The following is a 25,869-nucleotide window of genomic DNA, read 5'->3' as shown; positions in this document are numbered from 1 at the left end:
ACAAAACTGTTAAACTCACCGAGTGGTTAGTGGTGTTCGTTGATGATTATAAACAATATATCGTCGTAATATATGATTCCAATCCGTTTATTTTGCTATAGTGGAACTATTTTTTCAGAATCGTGTAACTTCCGCTCAATATTTGAATCTGAAGCGTTAGCACACTCCCGACCACTTGATGGCGATAACCGATGTTTATGTCTCGCGGGACACTCACGGTCACAGTCGAGTTCAACTTCATATTGCACTGGTCAGTGGTCAAGTCTTTCAATATGGTTAGAATTTGTGCGGTCAAAAACTGCGGTAAAGAGCTCTGCTCGCTAGCCTTATGAGAAACGGAAGCGAGCAAAAAGACTACATCGACCAAATGTAAACAGCCCCCTTTCCGTTTCCGTTAGCGCATTTATATTAACCTGATATTAACGAGCACTCAGTCCTTCAACAGAATTCAATGTGATTTTACAAAATGACGAATAAAACACGTCAGAAACTGTATTTCGCAACACTTTTTGTTTCTGGAACATCAACTAACATCACTAATCACTCGGTGATTTATAAACTTGAAGGGTTTTAATTTCATGAATGCTGTGGACGACTGGCCTCTTTTGATAAAAGACACATAGGATTATTGCTGAAGTGAAAGCAGTTAGCAATTAGTTTTACACTGATCTTTCATTAAATGTAAATAAAATGAAATAGTTCCCACTAGTGGACCGTTCCGGTTGAAATATTCTAAAGTAGCTCCTCAAAATATTAAATAAACATCAATGATTCAGACAAGTTGTAGTTATGATTCTTACTTATCTAGTTCATCTAGTTTTTTTTCTGCTCTTCTTCTGTGCTCCACTTCACCAGTTGTCTGTGAGTTTATTGAAGGTTTTAAAAAAGCAGACATAAAAAAAAAACTATAACTAACCAAAGGCATTGACATTGTAAGTCATGAATTGACTAGGCCTAATTCACCGTTAATCAATGAAGAGTTAATTTGCAAAACACAATAAACACCAACTTAAAATTTAGTTTTTTGCTGACTTCTGTGTATTATCCTCTACATACAGCACATTCTGAACACGGTATTGCCCATTGTCAAGTCATCGCAAGTTCATGATTTACAGCAGAAACCGAGAAGCGCTCTTGTTGTTTGTGAACACAACCCGATTAGTCAGTTTAGCGAATCAGCGCACAGTATTCAGGTCAGGTGATAAGGCTGCTAGTTACTTCAAAATGATGCGCTAGCTGAGAGGAGTTTCATCAAAGCTGACTAAGGCCCTGTATACACGAGAACGCTCGCGGGTGAAAACGTAAAAATATTTTATCGGATGTGTCTTTCGTTTACACGGCGACGGCGTTTTTGGGGCTTAAAAACGCAAAAAAGTGAAACCACCCTCCAGAGTGGAAATCTTAAAAACGCTCCACCGTCGCGTTCCCGTCTAAAGGGTAAAAACGGTAAAAACGCAAAAGTCTGCTAGACAGTGAAGGCGTCGCGGACGTGTTTACATCACAGGCATGCGCCAGAACAGGAAAATAACAAAACATTATCAAACTAAAATCTAGCATTAATTTCATTGACAAAAAAAAAAAAAAAAAATCTGTCATTATTGAGCGACACGAGAAGAGTGCCGAGGGTTAAAGCAATAGCTTTACCGCATTAAACATGAAAACTGTGTCAGTGTCTCTTTCACTCTCAGTGCTTCACATCGCCACCTAGCCGCCAGGAGTGCACACTACATCCAATTTCACACACTTTTGCGTCACCATATGCACGCAGATTTCCCCCCAATAACGCTCGTCTAAACGCAGAATAAAAAGTGATAACGCAACGCCACTTTTGCGTTTTCTCTTCAGATCGTTTCCGTGTAAACATAGTCTAAGGCCTCATCCACACTACTGCGTTTTAGTTTAGAAACGGAGAATTAAAACGAATACGATCTCCGTCCACACCAGCGTTTTAGCTGCATATTAGAATTGATCTCCGTCCACATTAAAACGACTGAAAACGCGGATCACGTGACCATTCACCAACACTGGGCATGCGCGTGCCGGTGTAAACAGGCGCATGTAGGCAGTTGTAGCATTGTAAAATGCAGAATTTATTTGCACAACAGCTGCTAGCAAAGACATCAACATCAGTAACGCTTGTAGTTAGTGATGTCAACGATTAATCAACGATCGATTAATTGTCGATAATACATTTAATCGATACAACTTCTCGATCATCATTAAGCAGGTTCATGCGCTGCTCAACCGCGAAACAAAGTGAGTGCGTTTTGTTTGGGACCATTTTACACCTTCATTATAACTATAAGTTTGCGTGTTCATTCGCAGCCTTTTGTTTTGTGCAAATGTAAGTTGTAATATTGTGATTATTTTGTGTATGCCGATCTATATCTGATTTATCTTATATTGGATGCATCCCTTGAATGAACGCTGTAGTGCTTCAGCACGCGCGGCTCAAACGGCACTGCACGACTAATAATGACTATTGGGAGGACTGTCATATTACATAACATTGTAAAGAGAACAATATTGTAATAAAACATTGTGCATTATTTGAGTTTAGTTGCCGTGTCGCGTTGCTCCAGGAAGAGCGCGTCCACAACATGATCATTCTGAATGAATGGCACGTAACTTAGTTCAAGTTCACTTGTGCATTCGCGTCATTTTGTGCAGAAATAATTTGTAATATTATGTTTATTTTGAATATATCTGATGAATCTCATATACGGGCCATTCTACAGAATTGGTGCAAACTGCTGTCTCTCATCCAAAAAACACATTTGAAAAGCATTTAATTATTAAAATCTTAGATGTTTACTAAGATCCTTCAATTATCTATTGAAACCCACAATAACATTTAACTTTTTTTTATTTTTTTTTTATTAAGTTCAAACAAATATTTATTTAATATTTTATTTTCAAATCATGAAACTTTATCTAAAAAAAACGTGTCCTGCATTTTCATGTCACTACCAAAACAGTGAATGTTGTAGTCCATTGGCTAAGACTGATTTTAACCACACCCCTACATTTTTGATCAGGAAATATTCCTGTCCCTCTCTCTCATGTGCTATATGGTGAGTAGATTGATCCCATCATTTTGAGGTTAATGTGTTCTAAAGTCTAAAAATCTGTGTGTAACTTTAAGGAATGTCACTACCAAACTATTTTTCTCTGCTATTGAGAACTTCTTTGGATGTTATTCCATAACATTTAGTTGTTATATGTGTTCAACTGTTCTGACCAGTGATTGCTAACCATGTGCTGATTAGCATCTTCGAGCTAGGCTCAAAAGTATCTAAAATTGTCACTACCAAAACAGTCACAACCAGGGGCGTAGCCATCATTTCAAAAGTGAGGGGGACAGAATGTCAAGCATTATACCAGTTTTTTTTCTTTTTTTTCTCTCAGACCTTACAGGTTATTGGTTAATTGGCTTAATATGCTATTCATGTTTAAAGCAATAAAACAAAGAAAAAAAGGAATACAGATGTTCTGTAATCTATATTGCACATGGTATTGTTTATTTTACTATATTGTTTACATATTTTAAATAGTTTTTTTTTATGTTTTCACATAATGAATGTGTATTGAAAAAAAAAAAAAAAATCTTAACTTATTCCAGTCATTTGTTTTCCCTCACCTCTGAAACTTTCTGCTTCATTCCCTCTCAACTCTAAAGTAACTTCTGGCTCTGTCTATTGACAATAAAGAAGTGTTTGAAATATGCAGATACAGGGAATTGTGACATACATAAGAAATTATGTACACTGCTGAACAATAACCAATAATATGAATCCTAAATTATGTTTCCTATATTTTCCTAATGGTAATTTTATGATTGGTCTATATATGATACTTCAAACACCTGTTGTAGATTTTATACAATAAAAAAATGCAATGGCAGGTGTTTTTAAAAGTCAGTCTATCACTTTTCACCTGTGAAGTTTCTTTTTGTTGTGTGTCATCCTCTTTCTGACCTGACAACCCTAGGCTCCCTGTTTCTTGATCAATCTTGACAACACAGAAGAAAGAAAATAAAAACATTAAATTAGTGCAATAATATTAATGAACCCTATAAATTAAGACCTAAATCAGAACATTAATGCATACAATTGCATACTGCATTTTTATTGAATGGTAACACTTTACAATAAGGTTTCATTAGTTAACAATATATCTGTCTGTCTGTCTATCTGTCTATCTGTCTATCTATCTATCTATCTATCTATCTATCTATCTATCTATCTATCTATCTATCTATCTATCTATCTATCTATCTATCTATCTATCTATCTATCTATCTATCTATCTATCTGTTTCACTTAACCAAAACTGTCTTTCATATTGAAAACATTCAAACTTAATGCTTTTAAAACTTCTTCAAACTTTCTGGTTAGGCTTTTTAATGAAAACTTAGTTTGTCTACAAACTTTTTTAATCTAATTGTAAAGTGTTACCTTATTATATGGTAAACATCATGTACACATGTTACAACGCTGCATGATTCAAGCAAATAAGTTAGATAATGGCTGTTAGCCTAATGCATGAAAATCCAAATTCAGCATTAACAATCACAATCTTTATTATAGTTTGAAGGGCTTTGATAACATATCTGTGAAAATAAAAGACATTACGAATAAAAAAGATCAAAATAAGCTGCACGTTTGTGCAGTAAAGTTAGTGAAAATCTTAAATTTCTTGAAGATTCTTCAATCTTCAATTCATCAAGAAAATTAGGCGAAGTTATTCATCAATGACAATGAGCAACCCAATTCGGATACCACATGGTAACTTACGGTGCTGGACTTTTTCGCGAAAAAAGAGTGTATAGTTTTTTGCCGTTTCATTTCGACCTCGACGATAGAATCAGTGCTGGTGCGAGCATGGGCGTGTGGTGATGCACGAGCGCGAGTGACTGATTACCATGGCAACGTGAAAGTCACGTGTAGATAGACGATCTTTTCTCTTTGAATTTTAAATCTGTATGTATAACTACACATTGTCTTGCGAAAACCTCAACATGTCGTGAACACTTCCCCTATGAAAAAGTGCGGGGGACAAATTTACACTTTATGATTACGTCCCCCGCGTAATCTACGCCTATGGTCACAACCGAAACATGTCTTGAAGTTTCAGTTGTGACATTGTTTTGGTAGTGACAAAAGGGAACACATAATCCTCATTTGGAGGAATAAACTACATTTTAGTACAGTTATGCAAATAATTACTACTGTAGTATGTTTTAGTAGTGTTTTAGTATGCAAGATTCTGAATGAATGATGATCTGCTTTTATGACATTTTTCCTTTTTTATTCAGAATATTCACAAATGTGTTAGCTATGGCAAAAAACATTCTTTCAATGAACTTTAATTTTGTGAGTTACCTGTATTTATTTTGAGTTATTATTGCTTAAAACAACCCACCTGCAGTTTGATTGATATCTGGAATGCAGAGTTTCTGGTTTGGCAAATAAACTCTTCAAATTTAAGTTCAATTTACACTATTTTACATTAATACATAGATGTAATGCTCAGTTTGTTATAGTTTAGAAATGTTCCTTTTTTTGTGAAGAGGGTTTATATAATGTTTCTAATGATAGAATTATCGATTTATCGACTTGCTGCAGTGACAAAAGTATGGAAGTAAATTAATGACAAAAGTTTTTTTTGAAACAAAAAGCCTGTTGAATTGTACTACTAGAAAAAATATGCATTGTATTTACCATGCTTGCATTTTTATGCATTGTAATTTTAGGACTTGCATTTTTTAATGGCTCAAATTCTACATGGTTGTATATTTAAGCTGTGAATATTTCAATTCAAAACATTTCAAACACATTTTCATTATTAAAAATGCAATAATCCATATTCACCTTTCATATTTCACTTCCAAAATATGCAAACTGTTTAAAAATACAGCCTATAATATTCAACAGGCAATTTTCGGTCCATTTTATTTTGCTTTACAAATTCGCTTCCACAAATTCAGTGGTTCAAATTCGACAGTAAATTCAACATTGACATCCAAGAACTGCAGGAAAAGCAGTAGATTACCAAGCACAATCTCCATCTTCTGTTAGTCTACTCTATTTTACCAGCAGGGGGTGCAAGCACGTGTTGTTGACGAAGACCGAGCAACAGTTAGAGCTCAGTTAGAGTTAGAATTAAAAACTAATTTATAGAAATGTTAGAGTATTTGTGATTATTATGAGGGCTGTTTTTGATCTCATTGAAAATGTGTTTGAAATGTTTTGAATTGAAATAGACACAGCTTAAATATGCAACCATGTTGAATTTGAGCCAGTAAAAAATGCAAGTCCTAAAATTACAATGCATTAAAATGCAAGCATGGTAAATGCAATGAATATGTTTTTCAAGTAGTGCAATTCAACAGGCTTTTTGTTTCAAAAACATTTGTCATTAATTTACAGATGGTACTCAACCAGAATTGGCGGTAAAATTGCGGGGGTGTATTTGCTGCCTTTGACCGCTAAGAGGCGCTACAATCGCAGACTTTGAAAAGTGTCAGTTTATTCTCTCTATTGCGTAATCTGCCGCCGCGCCGCGGCTCATTGAGAGTGTTTGAAATGTGGTAAAACAGATCAATTCAAGTTAAACATGTAGTTAAATGAATTCATATAATCACAAGACTGAAATTAAATGTAGGCCTAATACATTTAATAAATAATGAAAACATTTCAACACAAAACATTGCAATAGAAAAATATTAGGCTACATCAATGAGGCTTTGCAAGAGCAACGTCTTATCAGCGGACCGACGATAGCGCAGTGGACAACGCAACAGCACGAGCTTCACGGAGCTTCAAGCAATGCGAGATCGAATCTCACTAGCTTTGGCTGACAGCGTTAAATGTTTTACCATTCTTGATGCTTAGATAGGTAACTGTTTATTGAAGTCAAGCGTTTTGTTTAATTATCAATGGCACATTACAACATACATTTGCTACTTTCCAGTAGAGCCGCTGCACAGACGAGAAAACTGATGAAGGAAGATTATCAGCTGATCGCGTCAGAAAATGAAAAAGCTATCTTTAATCTGCTAAATTATTGTTTTGTGAATCATCCACGAAATTGAGATGACTGACAATTGATACCTGCCATAGCAAAGGAAGACATTTTTAAAAATAGATCCTGGACATTTCAAGGTTTAAATAAAGTGTCGGGCAGTTTATTTATTTAAAACAGGGTTGCATCGAGTTAGAGTTTATTAAGTAAGAAACAGAATCTTATTCTTGCGACATTTTAAATCTGTATTGCCAAAGAAATTGCAGCTAAATAAACAATTAAAACAGTAGGCTAGTCTACAAAACGAAAATAGTTCAAAGCAACATTAAAAGCAACGGGTAAAACCCCGTTATACAGCTGATAATACTGACGCTGTGTGTCATCCATACAAATCACGAAAAAAAAAACTGTAACAAATGAGTCTTGCTTCAAACAGAATGCCTGGTTGAATTCACCGTACAATAAAATGAGGTGGATCGCGAATAAATAGCTCTGTATCTGCTGCTCACTCGGCATTCGTTTAGTTGGCAAGAACGCGTTTCGTCGTTCATGTTTAGATAATGCCAGATTGTTGACACACACACTACTCAAACGTGTTAAAATTCTACAAAACCAGTTGAAACAAATGGATTGAACACTTCAACTGAAAGTGTGTGAAACCTGTCACGGAACACACACAGGAAAAGGTAGATCCAATAGCAGTAATTTATTAGGATAATCCGTACTCACATCAGTCCAGGCAAAGGTCAAAATACAATAAGGCAATCCGAAGGTACAAAGCAACAAACAGGAAACCGACAAACAACAAGTGTGGTGACGTATAGCAAGGACTCCGTGACATGAACTGAGACAGACAGGGTACTTATACACAGACACTAACAAGGAACAGCTGGGAACAATGAAGACAGGGAACAGCTGTGTGAAATTAACATTGATGGGTAACAGACAAAGGATTATGGGAAATGTAGTATAATGTGGATGACACCGTGGGGAAGAGGACCTCTAGTGGACACCAGGAATACCCAAACCAGACACTGTGACATAATCCCCCCTCTACGGAGCGGCTACCAGACGCTCCAAGACTCACAAAAAAACAAACAAAACAGAGAGTCCAGGCAGGAGGTGGAATGGTGGAGGATCAGGACCATGAAGGGGAACAGGAACAGGGGATGACGACTTAACCGGCGGCCGGGGCGAAGCAGACAGTCCATCGGGCGGCCAGGGCGGAGACGAAAGTCCATCGGGCGGCCAGGGCGGAGACGACAGTCCATCGGGCGGCCAGGGCGGAGACGACAGTCCATCGGGCGGCCAGGGCGGAGACGACAGTCCATCGGGCGGCCAGGGCGGAGACGACAGTCCATCGGGCGGCCAGGGCGGAGACGACAGTCCATCGGGCGGCCAGGGCGGAGACGACAGTCCATCGGGCGGCCAGGGCGGAGACGACAGTCCATCGGGCGGCCAGGGCGGAGACGACAGTCCATCGGGCGGCCAGGGCGGAGACGACAGTCCATCGGGCGGCCAGGGCGGAGACGACAGTCCATCGGGCGGCCAGGGCGGAGACGACAGTCCATCGGGCGGCCACGGCGGAGACGACAGTCCATCGGGCGGCCACGGCGGAGACGACAGTCCATCGGGCGGCCACGGCGGTGAAGACCCCTCGGGCGGCCACGGCGGTGAAGACCCCTCGGGCGGCCACGGCGGAGACGACAAGGGCGGAGACGACCACTCGGGCGGCCACGGCGGTGAAGACCAAGGCGGAACAGGAACAGACACCACCGGCTCAGGAACAGTCACAGACACCACCGGCTCAGGAACAGTCACAGACACCACCGTCTCAGGAACAGTCACAGACACCACCGGCTCAGGAACTGGAACAGCAACAGACACCACCGGCTCAGGAACTGGAACTGCAACAGACACCACCGGCTCAGGAACTGGAACTGCAACAGACACCACCGGCTCAGGAACTGGAACTGCAACAGACACCACCGGCTCAGGAACTGGAACTGCAACAGACACCACCGGCTCAGGAACTGGAACTGCAACAGACACCACCGGCTCAGGAACTGGAACTGCAACAGACACCACCGGCTCAGGAACTGGAACTGCAACAGACACCACCGGCTCAGGAACTGGAACTGCAACAGACACCACCGGCTCAGGAACTGGAACTGCAACAGACACCACCGGCTCAGGAACAGGAACTGCAACAGACACCACCGGCTCAGGAACTGCAACAGACACCACCGGCTCAGGAACTGCAACAGACACCACCGGCTCAGGAACTGCAACAGACACCACCGGCTCAGGAACTGCAACAGACACCACCGGCTCAGGAACTGCAACAGACACCACCGGCTCAGGAACTGCAACAGACACCACCGGCTCAGGCTCGGCAGACGTGACGTGAGCAGACACTGGGTCGGCAGACGTGTGCTTCCTCCATGTATGCAGAACCGCCAATGTATAAAAAAGGAAGACCACCTTCTTGACCATGGCAGTACTGATGATGGGCAGTTCTGGGATGAAAGCGGGCTCGACGGGCACGGCCTCCGGGATGACAGCGGGCTGCTCGTAGGGGACGGCCTCCGGGACGACAGCGGGCTGCTCGGAGGGGACGGCCTCCGGGACGACAGCGGGCTGCTCGGAGGGGGCGGCCTCCGGGACGACAGCGGGCTGCTCGGAGGGGGCGGCCTCCGGGACGACAGCGGGCTGCTCGGAGGGGGCGGCCTCCGGGACGACAGCGGGCTGCTTCCTCCCCCTCCGCCGTCTTTGACGGCAAGGTGCAGGCTCCGGGCTGGAAAAAACCAACGGTGGAAGGAGCTCTGGGTTGGGCATCCCCGGCCCAGGGACGAAGCGAGACCGGGGAGGAGAGTGGTGCCGGGATTCATCTCTAGCTCCTCCTCTCCTGCGACCTCCACGGGTCCCAGAAAACCTAGCCAGACGGGTTCCCTTAAAGGATTGTCCGTGTCCAATGGAAGGGGGTTCGGGAGATCCAACTGCCATGTTCTCCTCAGTCAGACGGGCCCACAACGCAAAGCATTGAAAGATGTTCATACGAGGTGCCTCTCTAGCTTGCGAACTCTCGTAAGTTGCGGAAGAGCCACGGAAATCCATACCGCTGGATCTAAGTGTGACGGAGTCCTTCTGTCACGGAACACACACAGGAAAAGGTAGATCCAATAGCAGTAATTTATTAGGATAATCCGTACTCACATCAGTCCAGGCAAAGGTCAAAATACAATAAGGCAATCCGAAGGTACAAAGCAACAAACAGGAAACCGACAAACAACAAGTGTGGTAACGTATAGCAAGGACTCCGTGACATGAACTGAGACAGACAGGGTACTTATACACAGACACTAACAAGGAACAGCTGGGAACAATGAAGACAGGGAACAGCTGTGTGAAATTAACATTGATGGGTAACAGACAAAGGATTATGGGAAATGTAGTATAATGTGGATGACACCATGGGGAAGAGGACCTCTAGTGGACACCAGGAATACCCAAACCAGACACTGTGACAAAACCTCTTTAAATACAATACATAAAACTACAATATTTATAATTTAAGGGCCTACATTTGGACACATCGAGAGATTTATCTTTAAAAGTATTTTGCCTTTGCCTGGTCATCAGGCTCACTCTGCATATGAAAGACAGAACATTTAACACCTCCTGAAGCCCCAACCCCCCACAGGCTATCTGAGTTTGAGACCGACTAAAAACAAAGAGAAGTCGGAATTCACACTTAATTCTAGACATAGCATTAGGCTAGTAAAGTGTTGATAATGAAATAATTAAATTATTTAGGCTACATGTAGGCTAATAGGCTAATATTTCTGTCATAAACGTTTATTAATAAACATTTAATTATGTCAATAATTGAAGAAATAAAACACTACCTAGGTTTGGGCCAGCTTTTTCCAAGCAAACCTAAATACAAACGCATGTTCATTTGTTCAAACGCATGTTCATTTGTTCATGTTCATTTGTTCAAACGCATGTTCATTTGTTGTCATGAATACAATGTTCAACTCCATGTTAAATTCCACGGGGATCTTTGGATCCTTACAACCAGGGTGCGCGATTTGTGAATTAGCTATTATTATTTTTTTTATATATAAATCTCGAACCACAGTGCTTTGTGCTGCTGCTAAACTAAATAACATTTAGCCTATATAATATTTATGAACTTAAATGAAACCATATCGCAACATTTCGACAAATAAATTATCTGATCTATTTTTACAATTTAATTCAGGGCGATTTAGCCTAGACTAGACCTACATTTAATTATAGCGAGATTTTCACCCTTGTCTGTTCATCATTGGGAAGCGCTCACATAATAGCTAATTTGAGTAGATCCTCTGCACCTCTCGGTTTCATACGGATTACCTAATCAGATAACATTTATTAAATATTTAGACATTTAAAGGCTTTAGACATAGCCGATTTCTTATCGTGACTGAGCGGAGGAAAATGGCTTTAGGTTCATTTTTGTGACGCGCAGTTCCTGGAGACAGAGACGACAGATACACTTTTGAATAAAAGTTTGAATATTAATACAAGTTTACAGTTTTGAACGATGTAGGCTACTCTACTCTGATCTGTATGACTAAAAAACAACGGAGTAGCCTATAAAGGGCCTAAGTTATTATAGCTGTCTGTTATGAGAAAAATAAATCCAAATGAACGCGCAGCCGCGTCTGCCGAACATTAATTCAACATGCCAGAATAAAACCCGACTTTAGAACAATGGCACTCGGCCTGGTGTGCCAAAATACTTAATTATAAACTTCAATATTTCATTCAAAATAATCTCAAAACGCTTTGTGACATTTTGAAAGCCGTGCATGCATTAGCACTGGAACCATGAACTGAAACTGGTTCTGATTTTATTGTTTGTCGTTTAAACGTGCCTGTTGCATATCTTTATTTTATATATTTTAAATGGTCTATTGGTGAAGTAATTTATAGCATTGGTTACTGTGGAGGGAGGGGGGATTAAAATAATTCCGCAGAAGCAGGGATGTTTAGACCAGAAGGAAATCCCCGTTCCCCCTGGCAAATCGCACCTTGCTTAAAACCATGTTTTACAAACTCTATATAGGAACCAAAAAAAAAAGGCTATCCTGTATAAAAAAAAATGTTTTGTTTGTTTGATTGTCTGCATTAATAATAGGCTATGACATGCATTAATAGGCTAATATAAAATGTACAATAATCTTTGTTTGTACGGGATTCGAACCCGTGTCATCCAAATGACCGATACGTAAGTTATACCACTCGGCCATGAATGTACTCATTTAGAAATGCCCGGTTTATCCAATATGTTCCAGAGAAGCGCTCATCATTCGTCTCATTCCTCAATAGAGTAGTAAACAAATAATCAGCTTCTTTGCACCTAATTTATTTTTGTTCGTTATTTTTGTTATTATTATTATTTTATCACGCTGCTCCCAACGGGCAATAGGCTTATGTCGCCCACCGACGTCTAGGCTACAATATGAAATAAAGGCTATATTGTTCTCGTCTCTATTTTTAAATTATGATTCTTTTTTTCTGTCCTAAACAATGTTCTATAGTAGCCTATTTCATCTGTTAATTGACATTAACCCCGCTTACATTTCAAAATACGGCAATAGCTGCTGTTTTGCACAATGTCCCTTTGGCCACCTGGCGGTCATTTCGCGAATGACTTTGAAATGCAACTGGATTATTTTTACCGCGGTAGTTTCGCCGCGGTGCCTGTCGCGGCGGTAATAGGCATTCTGGTTGAGTACCATCTGTACTTCCATACAAAAGCTTGCACTAAATTGTGCTGGATAATGACTATATTGTCTTTGACAATCTGCTTTATAGGTGAATTGAATTTATTTCAGAATTGATGATCTCTGGAACATTGACACTTATTGAACTGAAGTGAATCCACATTAAACTGACTTGAGCTGAATAACTTCTGTTGATCTGCTTATTCTTTTGCTGAATTGAGTTCTTCATAACTGATGAACTTTGCACTGCTATTGAACTGAACTGATGAGTAAATGTGACTCAAATAATAAACCCACTAATCTCAGAAACCATTGAACAGCATTAACTTTCATTCTGCTCAACTTTTAATTCATAAGCTTTACCCACTTATATTTTAATTTCTATAAGAAAACCTGTAAAACTGTTGCTTGTGAGGACCCTAACCAGTTAAACTTTCAGATGCCTGCTGAAAATCATCTGTGTGACCTCTGCAATTAAAGCTTAGTACTAGGAAGGTCAGTTCGACTAAAAGAAAAATGACAATTGGAAAATATTTGCAAAATTCTCCAATATTTGTAGTATTATTATTATTTGAATTTTTTTTATATAAAGCACTGTGTGACCCTTCCTTGTCTGTGAAAGGTGCTATAAATAAACGTTACTTACAATAAGTAGTTGCCACTCCTAAAAACCAATTCAGAGGTTCTCAAACTTCTCAGACCAAGTACCTTCTACCAAATCCAAACATGTTCAATGTTATTTCAGGATAGAGCAAATATAAATCTTGATCCATCCCTCTTTTTCGTTGCGTTTTTTTTTTTGAAAGAAAATAGGTATTTTTGTGGTAATGAACATTATCCCACAAATGTTGATTGAGCTTTACTTTTACTGAACCCGCAATATTCCTTTTATATATATTTTTTGCAATATAAACTGTTTAAAAGCAGCTTAACAGATAATGTTTGTCTCCTATATGCACAAAACCACATAGCTATTTTGATTAATGTTAGCATTCTTTGGTTCAGATGAATGATGTTGCCTCAATATATTTTTCTTTTAATATATTGCATGCACAGATTCACACAACAAAATATTCTGGGGGCCATGAAATTTTTGTGAAAATTATAATAAACACTGGCAGTGGCTTGCTAACTTTTTTTTTTTTTTTAAGCACTGGTGGGGAATATTTTCCCCCCAAAATTTATTCAGTAATTTTAGCGATTCTCAATGGCTAATTAAATCAATAACACTTTAAAAACAATAAAATATTTGATCAATTTAGCACAGAATCAACGTTGCACTGCTGCCTTTCACGATCGCATGAAGGATCAGCCAAATTTCCATGTGCATCTTGAAACATGGATGTTTAGTTTTTTGTGCCATCTAGTAGGGGTGTAAATATCAATCGATTCGTATCGATACATCGATTATACAGCCGGCGATTCGATGCATTGTTGCGCCCGCAAGAATATCGATTAATGTGCTTATTTTGCCGCCTGTCATTTTTCAGCATCCACTCCGACATATGCGTGCAACCTACTCCCAAGCTGCGGGTGGCGATATCCTCATTATTGTCTTCTACGTCACACTGCTTCATGCGCCGCGCGCATTACGTTTATGTTCACAGTTCACACACTGTTGAGTCTGACTTTCAAGAGCGATGGAACCGTCAGAGCGAGCTGGCAATGAAAGTGAAACGTTACACACTCCAGTAGGCGTCAAGTCATGGGTGTGGAAGTATTTTGGCTTCAGGAAAATAGATGGAGCACTGGTAAGAGATGTTGCCGTTTGTAAAGAGAAAGACTGTCAGTGTGAGATAAGATACTGCAGCAACACGTCGAATCTCTCCGCACATCTGAGGTCAGTCTTTTTTTTTTTTTTTTCAGTAAATACAGTAGGCTAATTGGCCATAGTAGACCTGCACTGTAAGCATTAGACTTTTGTTCTTATTACAAATTATCTGATTGCACTTTATTGTAACTGTAGTAGATGCAGTAACTGTTCTATTTTCTGTTCATTTGCAGTGCATTGAGCACAAATGCTATAGTGTAACATACACATTATTATGTGAATAGATAGAATACTGTTTCTGTATTCTCAATAAAAGGCTAATTAAATGATTTATTTTTGTTGATTTATTTTGAAACTTAATAGATATCATCATGTAAAAATATCGAGCATTGAATCGTATCGAATCGAATCGTATCGCGGGGAATTCTGAAGTATCGAAAATAATCGAATCGTTGGCTTAAGAAATCGGTATCGTATCGAATCGTCATGAAGGCCCCGATTTACACCCCTACCATCTAGTGGTTTAGAGGAGAATAAAATCAAATGCACCCGTTTACCCAACCATTAATAAAACATGTTTTCTCTCTAAAACGATGCATAATACACATGGAGCGTTGTGGAGGGTTCGCGGATCTACCCCGTAGTGATAAAATGCTACAGATAAAGCATTGTGGAAAATTCGCGTACCTACCCCGTGGTGATAGAATAGAGTAAAATTCTGTATCAAGTTTGTAGGCGGGATGGGTGATTTGTTTGGGCTTGTTTTGTAGAGAATTGCAAACATGCGCACATATATTCAAGCGCACATAACTATGGAGTTGATTCTTGATGCGCACGTGAGCGCCATCGGTGTTTATCACGGGTTCGCGTTTGAAGTCTGTGTGGAGAGAGCGGTGTCGTCTTGGCGGCCCCTGATTTGGTGGCAAGTTGTCCTTTCGACGGAAGTGAATCAGTCGGGACTTGCTTTGGCTGGAGAGTGGCATTGTTCGGGAGCCGCTATAAAACCAGAACAATCTGTTGCCTTGGATTGTACGTTTATCGAAGCAGCTTTGAAACAGTCTACATTGTTGAAAGCGCTATATAAATCAGGGATGTGATTTTTCTGGATTAATCCGGAATTCTGGATTTTCTGACCAGAAAATGTGACCTACGTGTATCATGCAGATCTGTAAAAAAGACTGTGCTCCAAGACTGTGCTCCAAAGTCCAAACCGCGTAGCACGTGCATGAGAGAGAGAGAGAGAGAGAGAGAGAGAGAGAGAGAGAGAGAGAGAGAGAGAGAGAGAGAGAGAGAGAGAGAGAGAGATGAGAGAGAGAGAGAGAGAGAGAGAGAGAGAGAGAGAGAGAGAGAGAGAGAGAGAGAGAGAGAGAGAGAGATGGTAACGGTAACACTTTTCAATAAGGTTCATTCAGCCCTGCCACTCCCACCACGCGCATCACGCACTGTGCGTAGTGTACCGAGTGCTGAGGGGGCACCAAAAAATAGCCTAATGAAAAATCAATAATTATATTTTAATAATTATTTTAAATATATAGCTCACTGATGGCCGCAAATAGTTTCTCCCGGAATCTAGAGCGAGTGAGCGAGTGAGCGCGCAGAGACTTAGCTCCAAACCGCGTAGCGGAGTCCAAACGGCGTAGCGCGTGCATGACAGAGGGAGAGAGAGAGAGAGAGCAAAAGACGTGTGTGCCTCATGAAGCACATTTAAGACAAACTCTACATTATCCCGCTTATTACATGGCTACCTACCAAATAAATCAATAATTTGACACAAAATATTGATTTTAAAAGAAGTTTATTTATTTAAAAACGATTTATATTGCTTCCGCTAAAGAAAATAGCCCGTCTCACTTTTCGTACTCAAGTAGAAGTACAGATACTTGTGTTAAAAATGCTCTGGTAAAAGTAGAAGTACTGATTTAACTTCTTTACTCAAGTTAAAGTACCAAAGTACAGACTTAGAAAAGTACTTAAAGTATAAAAGTAAAAGTAGCCATGCGAATGATAACCATTTTTTTTTATGCAAAGCTAACGTTACCTTGACCACACAAATGCTAGAGGGCAAGCTGAGAAACCTAAGTGGATATGGAAGAAAGGTTCTTTATAAGCCATTGCCTACATTTTAAATGGTCTCAGTATATTTTCCTGCTTTTTTGTCCTTAGCCAATCACATGCCTGATAAATGAAGATGACTTGACTTGACACATACTGCTCTATAAATTCCAGTTGTGTTGCCCATAATTTATTTAATGGAGCAGACAAAGAAATCTCCACAGAAACAATTTAAAATATTTCTGTTTTTTCTCCTCAGTATCCACAAGAGGAAGAGAAAGAGAGCAGCTCCTCCAGTATCCAACTGTGTGTCCATGAAGAGGCAATATCCCCCAAAATTCAGTGATGGAGCAGTGACCTTTGACCCTGTGTGAGTATCATCATGTAGGGTGAGAGACACATTCACACAGAATGCACAAAGGTTCAGAAATGTTACATATCATATGGCTATAGCTATTTAACATGTGTAACAAGTAACAAGTGGAAGTCAAGAAAGAAATCCTCTCACTTTAACTGTAAGAATGGAGAAATTAGGCAGTCTGGTTGAGGAGCGAGCACTCAGTCCCTGAGAAGACAAAGGACCTTTCTGTCTATATAATGAAATGAAACAAGAGGCTCTGCACGATTCTGTAACCCAGACCAGCCCGTGATGCGAAGTGTAAGCAAAACACTTCACATCATGTATTTTATAATCATGTATTTTATAATGTCAAGGTATTGCATCTCCTCTCTTTATTACAGAGCATTTGATGTTTGTGTCTATTATCTTTGAACTGATTATGCAATTGGCGTGATACATTTACCTGGCCGAATAAATTGTAAACATTTGATATTATTCTAATCGACTTAAATCGAGTTAAAAAGAATAGTCAAACATTCGCTCACATTTAATGATGCACAGATTTCATTAAAACCTTTTAATTTATGGAGTCAGATGAAATAATGAATTATTACATGAGAAAATGTATTTAATTTAATCAAATTACTTCTGGTCCTGGACCGTGACCTTGCACTTTAACCTTCATGCTGCATTAGGCCATTTTTGGTCATTTTCAGTTTAATTTCTTTGACCATTTTGGCTGTTTTAATGCAAATGGTATGTAATTTGGCAAAATTGTGACTTTTTGGATAAATTTACAAATTTTGATCCCATGTTGCATAATATGTATAACACACACTGTGTAGATCAAATAGGAACACCTAGCACCATAATGACCAAAAATGGCCCATTGAAACCCATTAAAACGTTGTTTAAAGCCAGGGCCGTCATTAATACATGAATCATGACTTATGTTGAAACATCCTTTCATTTTGAAGCAAAAGCATTATATTTGCATTATATAGTGTATTTCACCAGATGACGTCACTACATAGGTATTCCCTATGGGGGGAAATGCACGTTATTTTCCTGGTTTCCACTAGGGGCACTATTGAAGGTGTTATGAAGCATTTTAATGGCTCAATGATCTAAAATTATGTTTCTGAGTTGGTGTGGATGTCTGAGAGCAATGTGTGTCTGCGTTGACAAAAGTGTGTGTGTGTGTGTGTGTAGGGCCTAAATATAATACATGGTGTTAGGGCTGTGCGATATTGAAGAAAAATGCGATATGCGATATCTTCCTAAATAATGCGATATTCGATATGCGATACGATATTTCTTTTTTTTTTATTGTATGAAAAAAATTATACAACCAAAATAAATGTTTCACATTATTTCGGGGAAAAGAAAGAATCACTACAACTTGTGAAAGTGAAAAGCAGTTTTTTTAATGTTGCATAACATTAACTTTTTTTTTTTTTTTTATGTTGCATAAGCACAGACTTCTTATTTTAAAGTCTTTGTCAATAAAATGAACCGTTAAACTAATGTACGGCTCTGTTGTCCTACTGGACCAGAGGTCCGTTGTACATGCAAAGTGTTCGACATCTCTCAGTTCCAACATGACAAGGTCGCGAGTATGCACGTACATTTGGGGGATGGCAGTGTGTGAAAAATAGGACCGAGAGGGAATGTTGTACCGTTTGTCTATGGTATTCGTCAGGTGCACAAAACCTGGTTTCCCGACTGTGGCGATCAGAACCATATCCTTTGCCAAATAGTGTAATGGCCTCTGCTCTGTTATCTCTCTATGACGCTGAGAACTTGCAGGATATGGTGTTATGCTTTCAAAGCTTGATGCTATGGATTGTTGCTTGGGTTCATGAACGAGGGTTGATTCACCTGTGCTTGAAGATTTTTCTGCCGAGCATAACGTTAGCTGATATAAATTGTTGTGCTTCGTTTTGAGGTGACTGTATAGATTTGTAGTGTTTCCCCTTTGCGTTGCCAGTCTGCATGTGGTCATCTTTTTTTAAACCAAAATACTGCCATATCTTTGAGGTGCTTCTTCGTTTTGGTACTAAATCATCGTCGGCAGCAGCTGCGGGTGCCTCGGGCTGGCTCATCTTATCAGATTAACGTTAGCTTGCTATGAGAGCGGCTGGTTGATTGTCTTTCATCAGACTTGGAGCATGCGGACGCTATCATGCACGCGGACGCTATCATGCACACGCACGCATATCACAACTAACATCTGCGTCAGATTCTATCTGCGTCGACCTAAAACTTTGACTATAAATAACTTTTTGAAGTATTATTCAAATTATTAATTTATCGCAAACCATTGCGATATGCATATCGCGATATGCACATTTGCGATATTTAGATAATTTCGATATATCGTGCAGCCCTACATGGTGTTTAGGCGAGTGACAAAAATCATAATATCCTGAAGGTCATATTTTACCCTTTCTGTCTATACTCTCTCTCTCTCTCTCTCTCTCTCCCTCTCTCTGTGTGTGTGTGTGTCGGTGGTGTAGGATGTGTGTGTAGGCGTGTATGTGCAATAGAATTTAGAAAAAAAAAATCATGTTCATTGTGATCTTGTAGTTTTGCTTTCTTTCTAGAGCAAATTTTGATGTGTAGGGAGACAGGCACAGGTTATAGTCACCTAGTAAAATGTTTGCAATACTGCAGATGTTTGCATTATGTCAATTATATGAAAAATGGTACCAACTGGTAGCCTGGGTTTCCCCATGATGCCTTGCGCGCAGCTCGATTTTATTCACGCTGCTAGGCAGCCTGGATTAGCCTGACTACGTCAGACTTCGTACTACCGCTCAATTTCATTTCGCTTCTGTACTTAGTCTGAGACATCGACATGTCTCTCAGTTTTCCCCCGGCCTGAAAACAGCCGGCCAATCAACGAACAGAGGGCGGGCTGAGAGCCGTTACGTAGACGCTAAGCGCCGAGTTTGAGATTGGGGAAATCGAAAACGACCGTATGTTCACTCCGGTATTTCTCTCGATGGTTTCGTTTTCGCATTATTTATAATGTGTTTATAGTGGCAGTTCGATGCTGCTGAGCTGGCGCATAACACACGTCATAACCAAACGTTATGTGATTGGCTTACGGGTAACCAATGATTTTGTACTTCAGACGAGCGCCCCCCCGCGATAAAGAAAACACTTTTCAATGATGCCATGTCAGACTCTGTCTATGAAGCAAAGCGAAGTAGCAGAGTTTGGTATTACCAGGCTAAGCCTGGATACCATGGACTAGATTTTCACCTCAGCGAGGGGACCAATCACAGAACAAGGAGGAAGCAGCAGGGCGATGACGACGTCTATGCGACACACAGAAGCAGTTTGTTTATATCAACATGTGCACTGCAGATTTACCTTCTACCCTCATGTTTGTCTTGGACAAACGGCAATAGTCGCTGAACAGTGACACCATCGTGTACACATAAATCTATGACCCATCGTCTTCTTCCTTGTTGAATTTCTGTCGCTCTACATACGTCATCTGGTATAATTGAAACGATTGGCTATGAGCTACGTACAGGCGCATTTGATAGACCTTCGTAGCGCCCAATAAACGGCTCTGGGCATTCGTACACCACGCCTCAAATACGAGAAAATGAACATGTGGTTCCACGTTAGCCAGACTAACCAACTGGTGGAAAACAGTAAAAAGTAAATATTTTACCCCAAGGCTTGGTCATGACAGGATATTTGAATAGAAATTATGATTTTATGATATTATGACAGTGGGTTCAAATGTTTTTATTTTAATGGGTTTAAATAGGATCAACTTTGTCCTTAATGCGCTATGTGTGATTTTGGAAAAAAATCTGACATAGCACAAAAAATAAAAATGCACCAAAAATAATTTTGCTGTTAATCTTTGACATATTCAAGACTGTGATAATCCAAAGCTAAAGTTTTCACTTTGCATTTAGTGTATGGAAAATAATTACATTTTTGTGTTTTTTCCTCTTATACAAATTGATGGTATCGTCACCAAAACTGGAATTTAAAGGGTTAAAATCCTGAAATTAAATAAATATTTGGCAGTTATGATGAGGTCTGATGCTGGTTAAAATATTTAGCTCAGTAAAAGTGGAAAATAATAATAATATATAATATTTTAGGCAGTGTTTAATATGTGACCATTTTTGGTCCTTAACGCGCTAAGTGTGATTTTTATTTTAAATCTGACATAACACAAAGATTAGGGGCAACATTATTTCTGCTGCATTTACAAATTTTGACATATTCAAGACTGTGATAATCCAAAGCTAAAGTTTTCTCTTTGCATTTAGTGTATGGAAAATAATTGCATTTTTGTGTTTTGTCCTCTTATACAAATTGATGGTATCGTCACCAAAACTGGAATTTAAAGGGTTAAAATCCTGAAATTAAATAAATATTTGGTAGTTATGATGAGGACTGATGCTGGTTAAAAGATCTAACTTAGTAAAAGTGGAAAATAATAATAATATATAATATTTTTAGGCAGTGTTTAATATGTGACCATTTTTGGTCCGTAATGCGCTAAGTGTGATTTTTTTTATTTTATCTGACATAACACAAAAAATAAAAATGCGTAAAAATCAATGTTGCTGCTAATCATGGACATATACCAGGCTGTGATAATTCCCTCCCAAGAAATCCACCTAGCATGTAGTACACAATTGTTTTACATTTTTTTATGTTTTTTTCCATCGATAAAAACAGTGGCATCATGTAAACAAATGGCATTTAAGGGGTTAAAATTCTGAAAAATAAATAAATATTTGGTAGTTTTTTTCCGGACTGATGTTGGTTAAAATATTTAACTCAATGAAAGTGGAATTTTTTTAAAATATATAATTGTTTTATGGCAGTGTTTAGATTGGACATTTTTGTCCCTTAATGCACTCAACGTCGTAAAATATATAATGAGGCATAAAGGTTAAGATAAAATTGGATTTTCTCCAGTCATTGTTAAAAAACAAGCTAACAAAACTTGCTAACTAGCGTTAGTGAAGCGGCCAGAGGGATCGTTCTGCCTCCACCTAAGCTCCACCCACAAAAAACATCATGATGTTTATTAACTGAAAAGGGGTCTATACAATCTGTGTCATCAGTCGCCATTTACATATTAATTAATTGCATGTAATCATATCACATTACAATAGATAGAAATTTGTCTGAAAGAGAAAACACTTATTTCTACATGTGTGATTTTCACATTAAACATGTTTAAATATTTTCTTTGTTCACAAAGGTCTTTTCTGTTTTTTGTTTTTTCTGTTTGTCTTCTTAATGTGTTTGCAGTGGTGGGAGAGCTGACCAGATCAGAGATGTGTCCTGTCAGACCAGCACATCCTCCTCCTGTCAGAAACACATCAGTCATCATGACACAGAAGCAGCCCTGCAGCTCGATTCTCACCAGCCAGTGCATGATGATCTGCAGAGAGTCAAAGACCAGCACAAAACCAGCATGAAGAACAAGTATGAGAGCTTATTTGAGGGAATCAAACTACAAGAGAATCAGACCCTCCTGAACAGGATTTACACACAGCTGTACATCATAGAGGGAGAGAGTGAAGGAGTGAATGAAGAACATGAGGTGCTACAGATGGAGAAAAGTTACAAGACCCTCCAAGACACTCCAATCAACTGCAATGACATCTTTGATCCTTCACCTGAACCTGGAAATGAGGAGAAGAGAAGAGAGAAGAAAGAGAAAATCAAGACTGTTCTTACTAAAGGCATCGCTGGAATTGGAAAAACCGTCTCTGTGCAGAAGTTCATTCTGGACTGGGCCGAGGGAAAAGCCAATCAGGATGTAGATTTCATATTTGTGCTTCCGTTTAGAGAGCTGAACTTGATTAGAGATCGTCAGTACAGTCTTCACAGACTTCTGCTGGACTTTCATCCTGAACTTGAAGATCTGGACTCAAAGATTTATGATGAGTGTACAGTTGTGTTCATCTTTGATGGTCTGGATGAAAGCAGAATTACACTGATGTTTTCAGACAGTGAGAAAGTTTCTGATGTGACTGAGACTTCATCAGTGGGTGTGTTGATGTCAAACCTCATGAAAGGAGATCTGCTTCCCTCTGCTCTCATCTGGATCACCACCAGACCAGCAGCAGCCAATCAGATCCCCTCAAAATACATCAACCTTGTGACAGAAATTCAGGGATTCAATGACCCTCAGAAGGAGGAATATTTCAGGAAGAGAATCAGTGATGAGCATCAAGCCAGCAGAATCATCTCACACATCAGAAGAGCAAGAAGCCTCCACATCATGTGCCACATACCCGTCTTCTGCTGGATCTCAGCCACTGTACTTCAAAACCTCCTGAAACAAGATCTCAGTGCAGAAATCCCTCAAACTCTGACTGAAATGTACATACACTTCCTCCTCATTCAAACTAGTATGAGGAACCAGAAGTATGAAGAGAGAGATCCAGAGAAAGTCCTGCAGTCCAACAGAGAAGTGATTGTGAAACTTGCTGAACTGGCTTTCAATCAGCTGATGAAGGGCAATGTGATGTTCTATGAGGAGGACCTGATTGAGAGCGGCATAGACATCACTGACGCCTCAGTGTATTCTGGGATTTGCACTGAGATCTTTAGGGAGGAATCTGTGATTTATCACAGGAAGGTTTACAGCTTTGTACATCTCAGCTTTCAGGAGTTTTTTGCAGCACTGTATGTGTTTTACTGTTATTTACACAAGAACAGTGAAGTTCTGAAAAGGTTCCTTTCTCTGGATGTGGTTCTGAAGGGAGCAATGAATAAAGCCTTGAACAGTAAAAATGGACACCTGGATCTTTTCCTTCGATTCCTTCATGGCATCTCGCTGGAGTCCAATCAGAGACTCTTACAGGATGTGCTGATTCACACAGAGAACAACCCAGAGAGCATCAAGAAAATAATCCACAACCTTAAAAAAACACAAAACACAACAGACAATGTCAGCCCTGAAAGATGGATGAATCTGTCACAGTGCTTGATTGAGATGAAGGATAGTTCTCTTGTTGAAGAAATGCAGGCGTTTTTACAATCTGGAACAAGTAACAAAAACCTTTCTCTTGCACAATGTTCAACTTTGGCAAACATGATCTTGATGTCAGAAAAGGTGATGGATGAGTTTGACCCTAAAAAGATCACATCATCAAAGGATGGTCAAAGGAGACTGTTACCTGCTCTGAGGAACTGCAGAAAAGCTCTGTGAGTGTGAATATATGAACATAATATCAACTGATTTGAAATATGAACATAATACCTCTCATGTAGGCTAATAGTTTAGCTAAATGCGCTGTAATAGCTTTTTCATTTACATAAATTTGAAGTGTCTACAGATTAAAATATTTAAAATAATTATTTTAATTTGTAATTGTAATTGAAATCCAAGTAATTAAATTTCTGAAGTTTTAAAACCTGAATGTTCTTCAGCAATTACAGTCTTTTCAACCATTGAATTTACATTACTTTTCCATCGTTCATAATTTACTGGATAAGGATTGAGCATCTTTAGATAAATATATTCCTTTTCCTGGTCTATAAATCACACTTTTATAATTAGACTACCTCATATATCTAGTTGCGGAGAGGATGAATTAAAATAAGACATATCTTAACTTAGGTCAGTTGTTCCTAACCCTGGTCCTGGAGCATCCCTGCACTGTACATTTTTGATGTCTCTCTTATCTAACACACATATTAGAGGTCTTGGAGTCTTTACTAACTACCTGATGAGTTGAATTTGAAAATGTGCAGTGCTGTGGGTACTCCAGGAACAGGGTTGACCAGAAACTGTCTCTGAGCCTACTAGTCTTGGCCTTAATGCTATGGGAGTGTAACCGTGATAAGATCACTGAAAACTTTATGTGGCTTGGATGGCTTGAGTCCTTGTAGAGTGATTTACTACGGCTTAGGACACGGCTCAACCATTCAGAATCAAGGTCCAGAACTATCTGTCTTATATCTAATTATTGACAAACAAGAAGGCTTTTCACACTTGAAATTGTTAACCCTGGGTCATTGTAAACTTTCACACTGATCATAATTTACCCAGGGTTAACAATTAATCCTGGGTTTTTATAAACTGATGTTTCATGCTGTACATTCCTAAACCCTGGGTTAATGTTCTTATTTGCATACTTGTGGTGTTATTGTCATTGATTGGATGAACGCTGCATGCAACCTGTTTACGTTTAGGCTTTTGCATTGTGCATCCTCATATTATATATTTGCCGACTGTTATCAAGTTTTTTGTCTATATGGACTTGTCTATATGACCAAAATGTCATTAATCTGTTGCACTTTGAGTCCCCCGAATCCGCTGTTAAAAATAAATAATCCACCCGCCAACCGCCCAAACCTATGATATTCTCTGATTTAGATATCTGCATCTGATCATCACATTACAATTATTACAATTCTCAGTGTTAAGCATGATAATATGGTAAAATATCACACTGAAGTAGGCTGATTTAAAAATAACATTTAACAACGCAATAAAAGTTCAGTATATTATTTGATAAACAACACTGCTTGATATGCTGTAGAATCAAATAAATTATATCATGAATAATACAAAATTAAAACAAGTCCTATTTAATCAAAGCATTAGACACTTAAAAAGATCAGGGATTCAGGCAAGTACATGATAATATCAACATTGTCGTCATCATCATCATCATCAAGAAACAGCCAATGTCACCTGATCTCATGGCTTCTTTAGCTACAACCATTATGCTTTATAAACACACAGTTATAGCAGCCACACAAAATGTTATGTTAAAACTAAAGCAAACGCTAACCACCATCATGGTGACTTTAAAATACAAAATAATGATTTCATTTAAACGGAAATTAAATAAAGTAATTCTGGTTAGTTTTAAGTGAAGCTGGTTATA

The 25,869-nt window shown here is 39.1% G+C and overlaps 1 protein-coding gene and 1 long non-coding RNA gene across 4 annotated transcripts in view; one reads left to right on the top strand and one right to left on the bottom strand.

The window, feature by feature from the left end:
• The window catches only part of LOC307003492 (NACHT, LRR and PYD domains-containing protein 3-like), a 123,132-nt gene that overhangs the window by 9,083 nt on the left and 88,180 nt on the right, over positions 1–25,869 (top strand). For 2 of the 3 annotated variants that reach the window (XM_079621993.1, XM_079621995.1), the window contains exons 3-4: positions 16,886–16,996; positions 22,271–24,178. In XM_079621993.1, the coding sequence (XP_079478119.1) occupies positions 16,886–16,996; positions 22,271–24,178 (2,019 nt within the window). The remainder of the gene's footprint in view (positions 1–16,885; positions 16,997–22,270; positions 24,179–25,869) is intronic. The other variant, XM_079621994.1, reaches the window with a different exon arrangement.
• Positions 3,664–4,972, bottom strand: LOC307003825. Its single transcript, XR_013798832.1, has 3 exons — positions 4,797–4,972; positions 3,937–4,011; positions 3,664–3,695 (listed from the first exon to the last, which is right to left on the bottom strand). It is a non-coding gene; the product is annotated as an uncharacterized lncRNA (long non-coding RNA).

Source organism: Phoxinus phoxinus (genome assembly GCF_949152265.1).
Source record: "Phoxinus phoxinus genome assembly, chromosome: 1".
NCBI classification, from domain to species: domain Eukaryota; kingdom Metazoa; phylum Chordata; class Actinopteri; order Cypriniformes; family Leuciscidae; genus Phoxinus; species Phoxinus phoxinus.
Note: the sequence above shows the minus strand (reverse complement) of the source record. Positions and strands in the feature narration are given on the sequence as shown.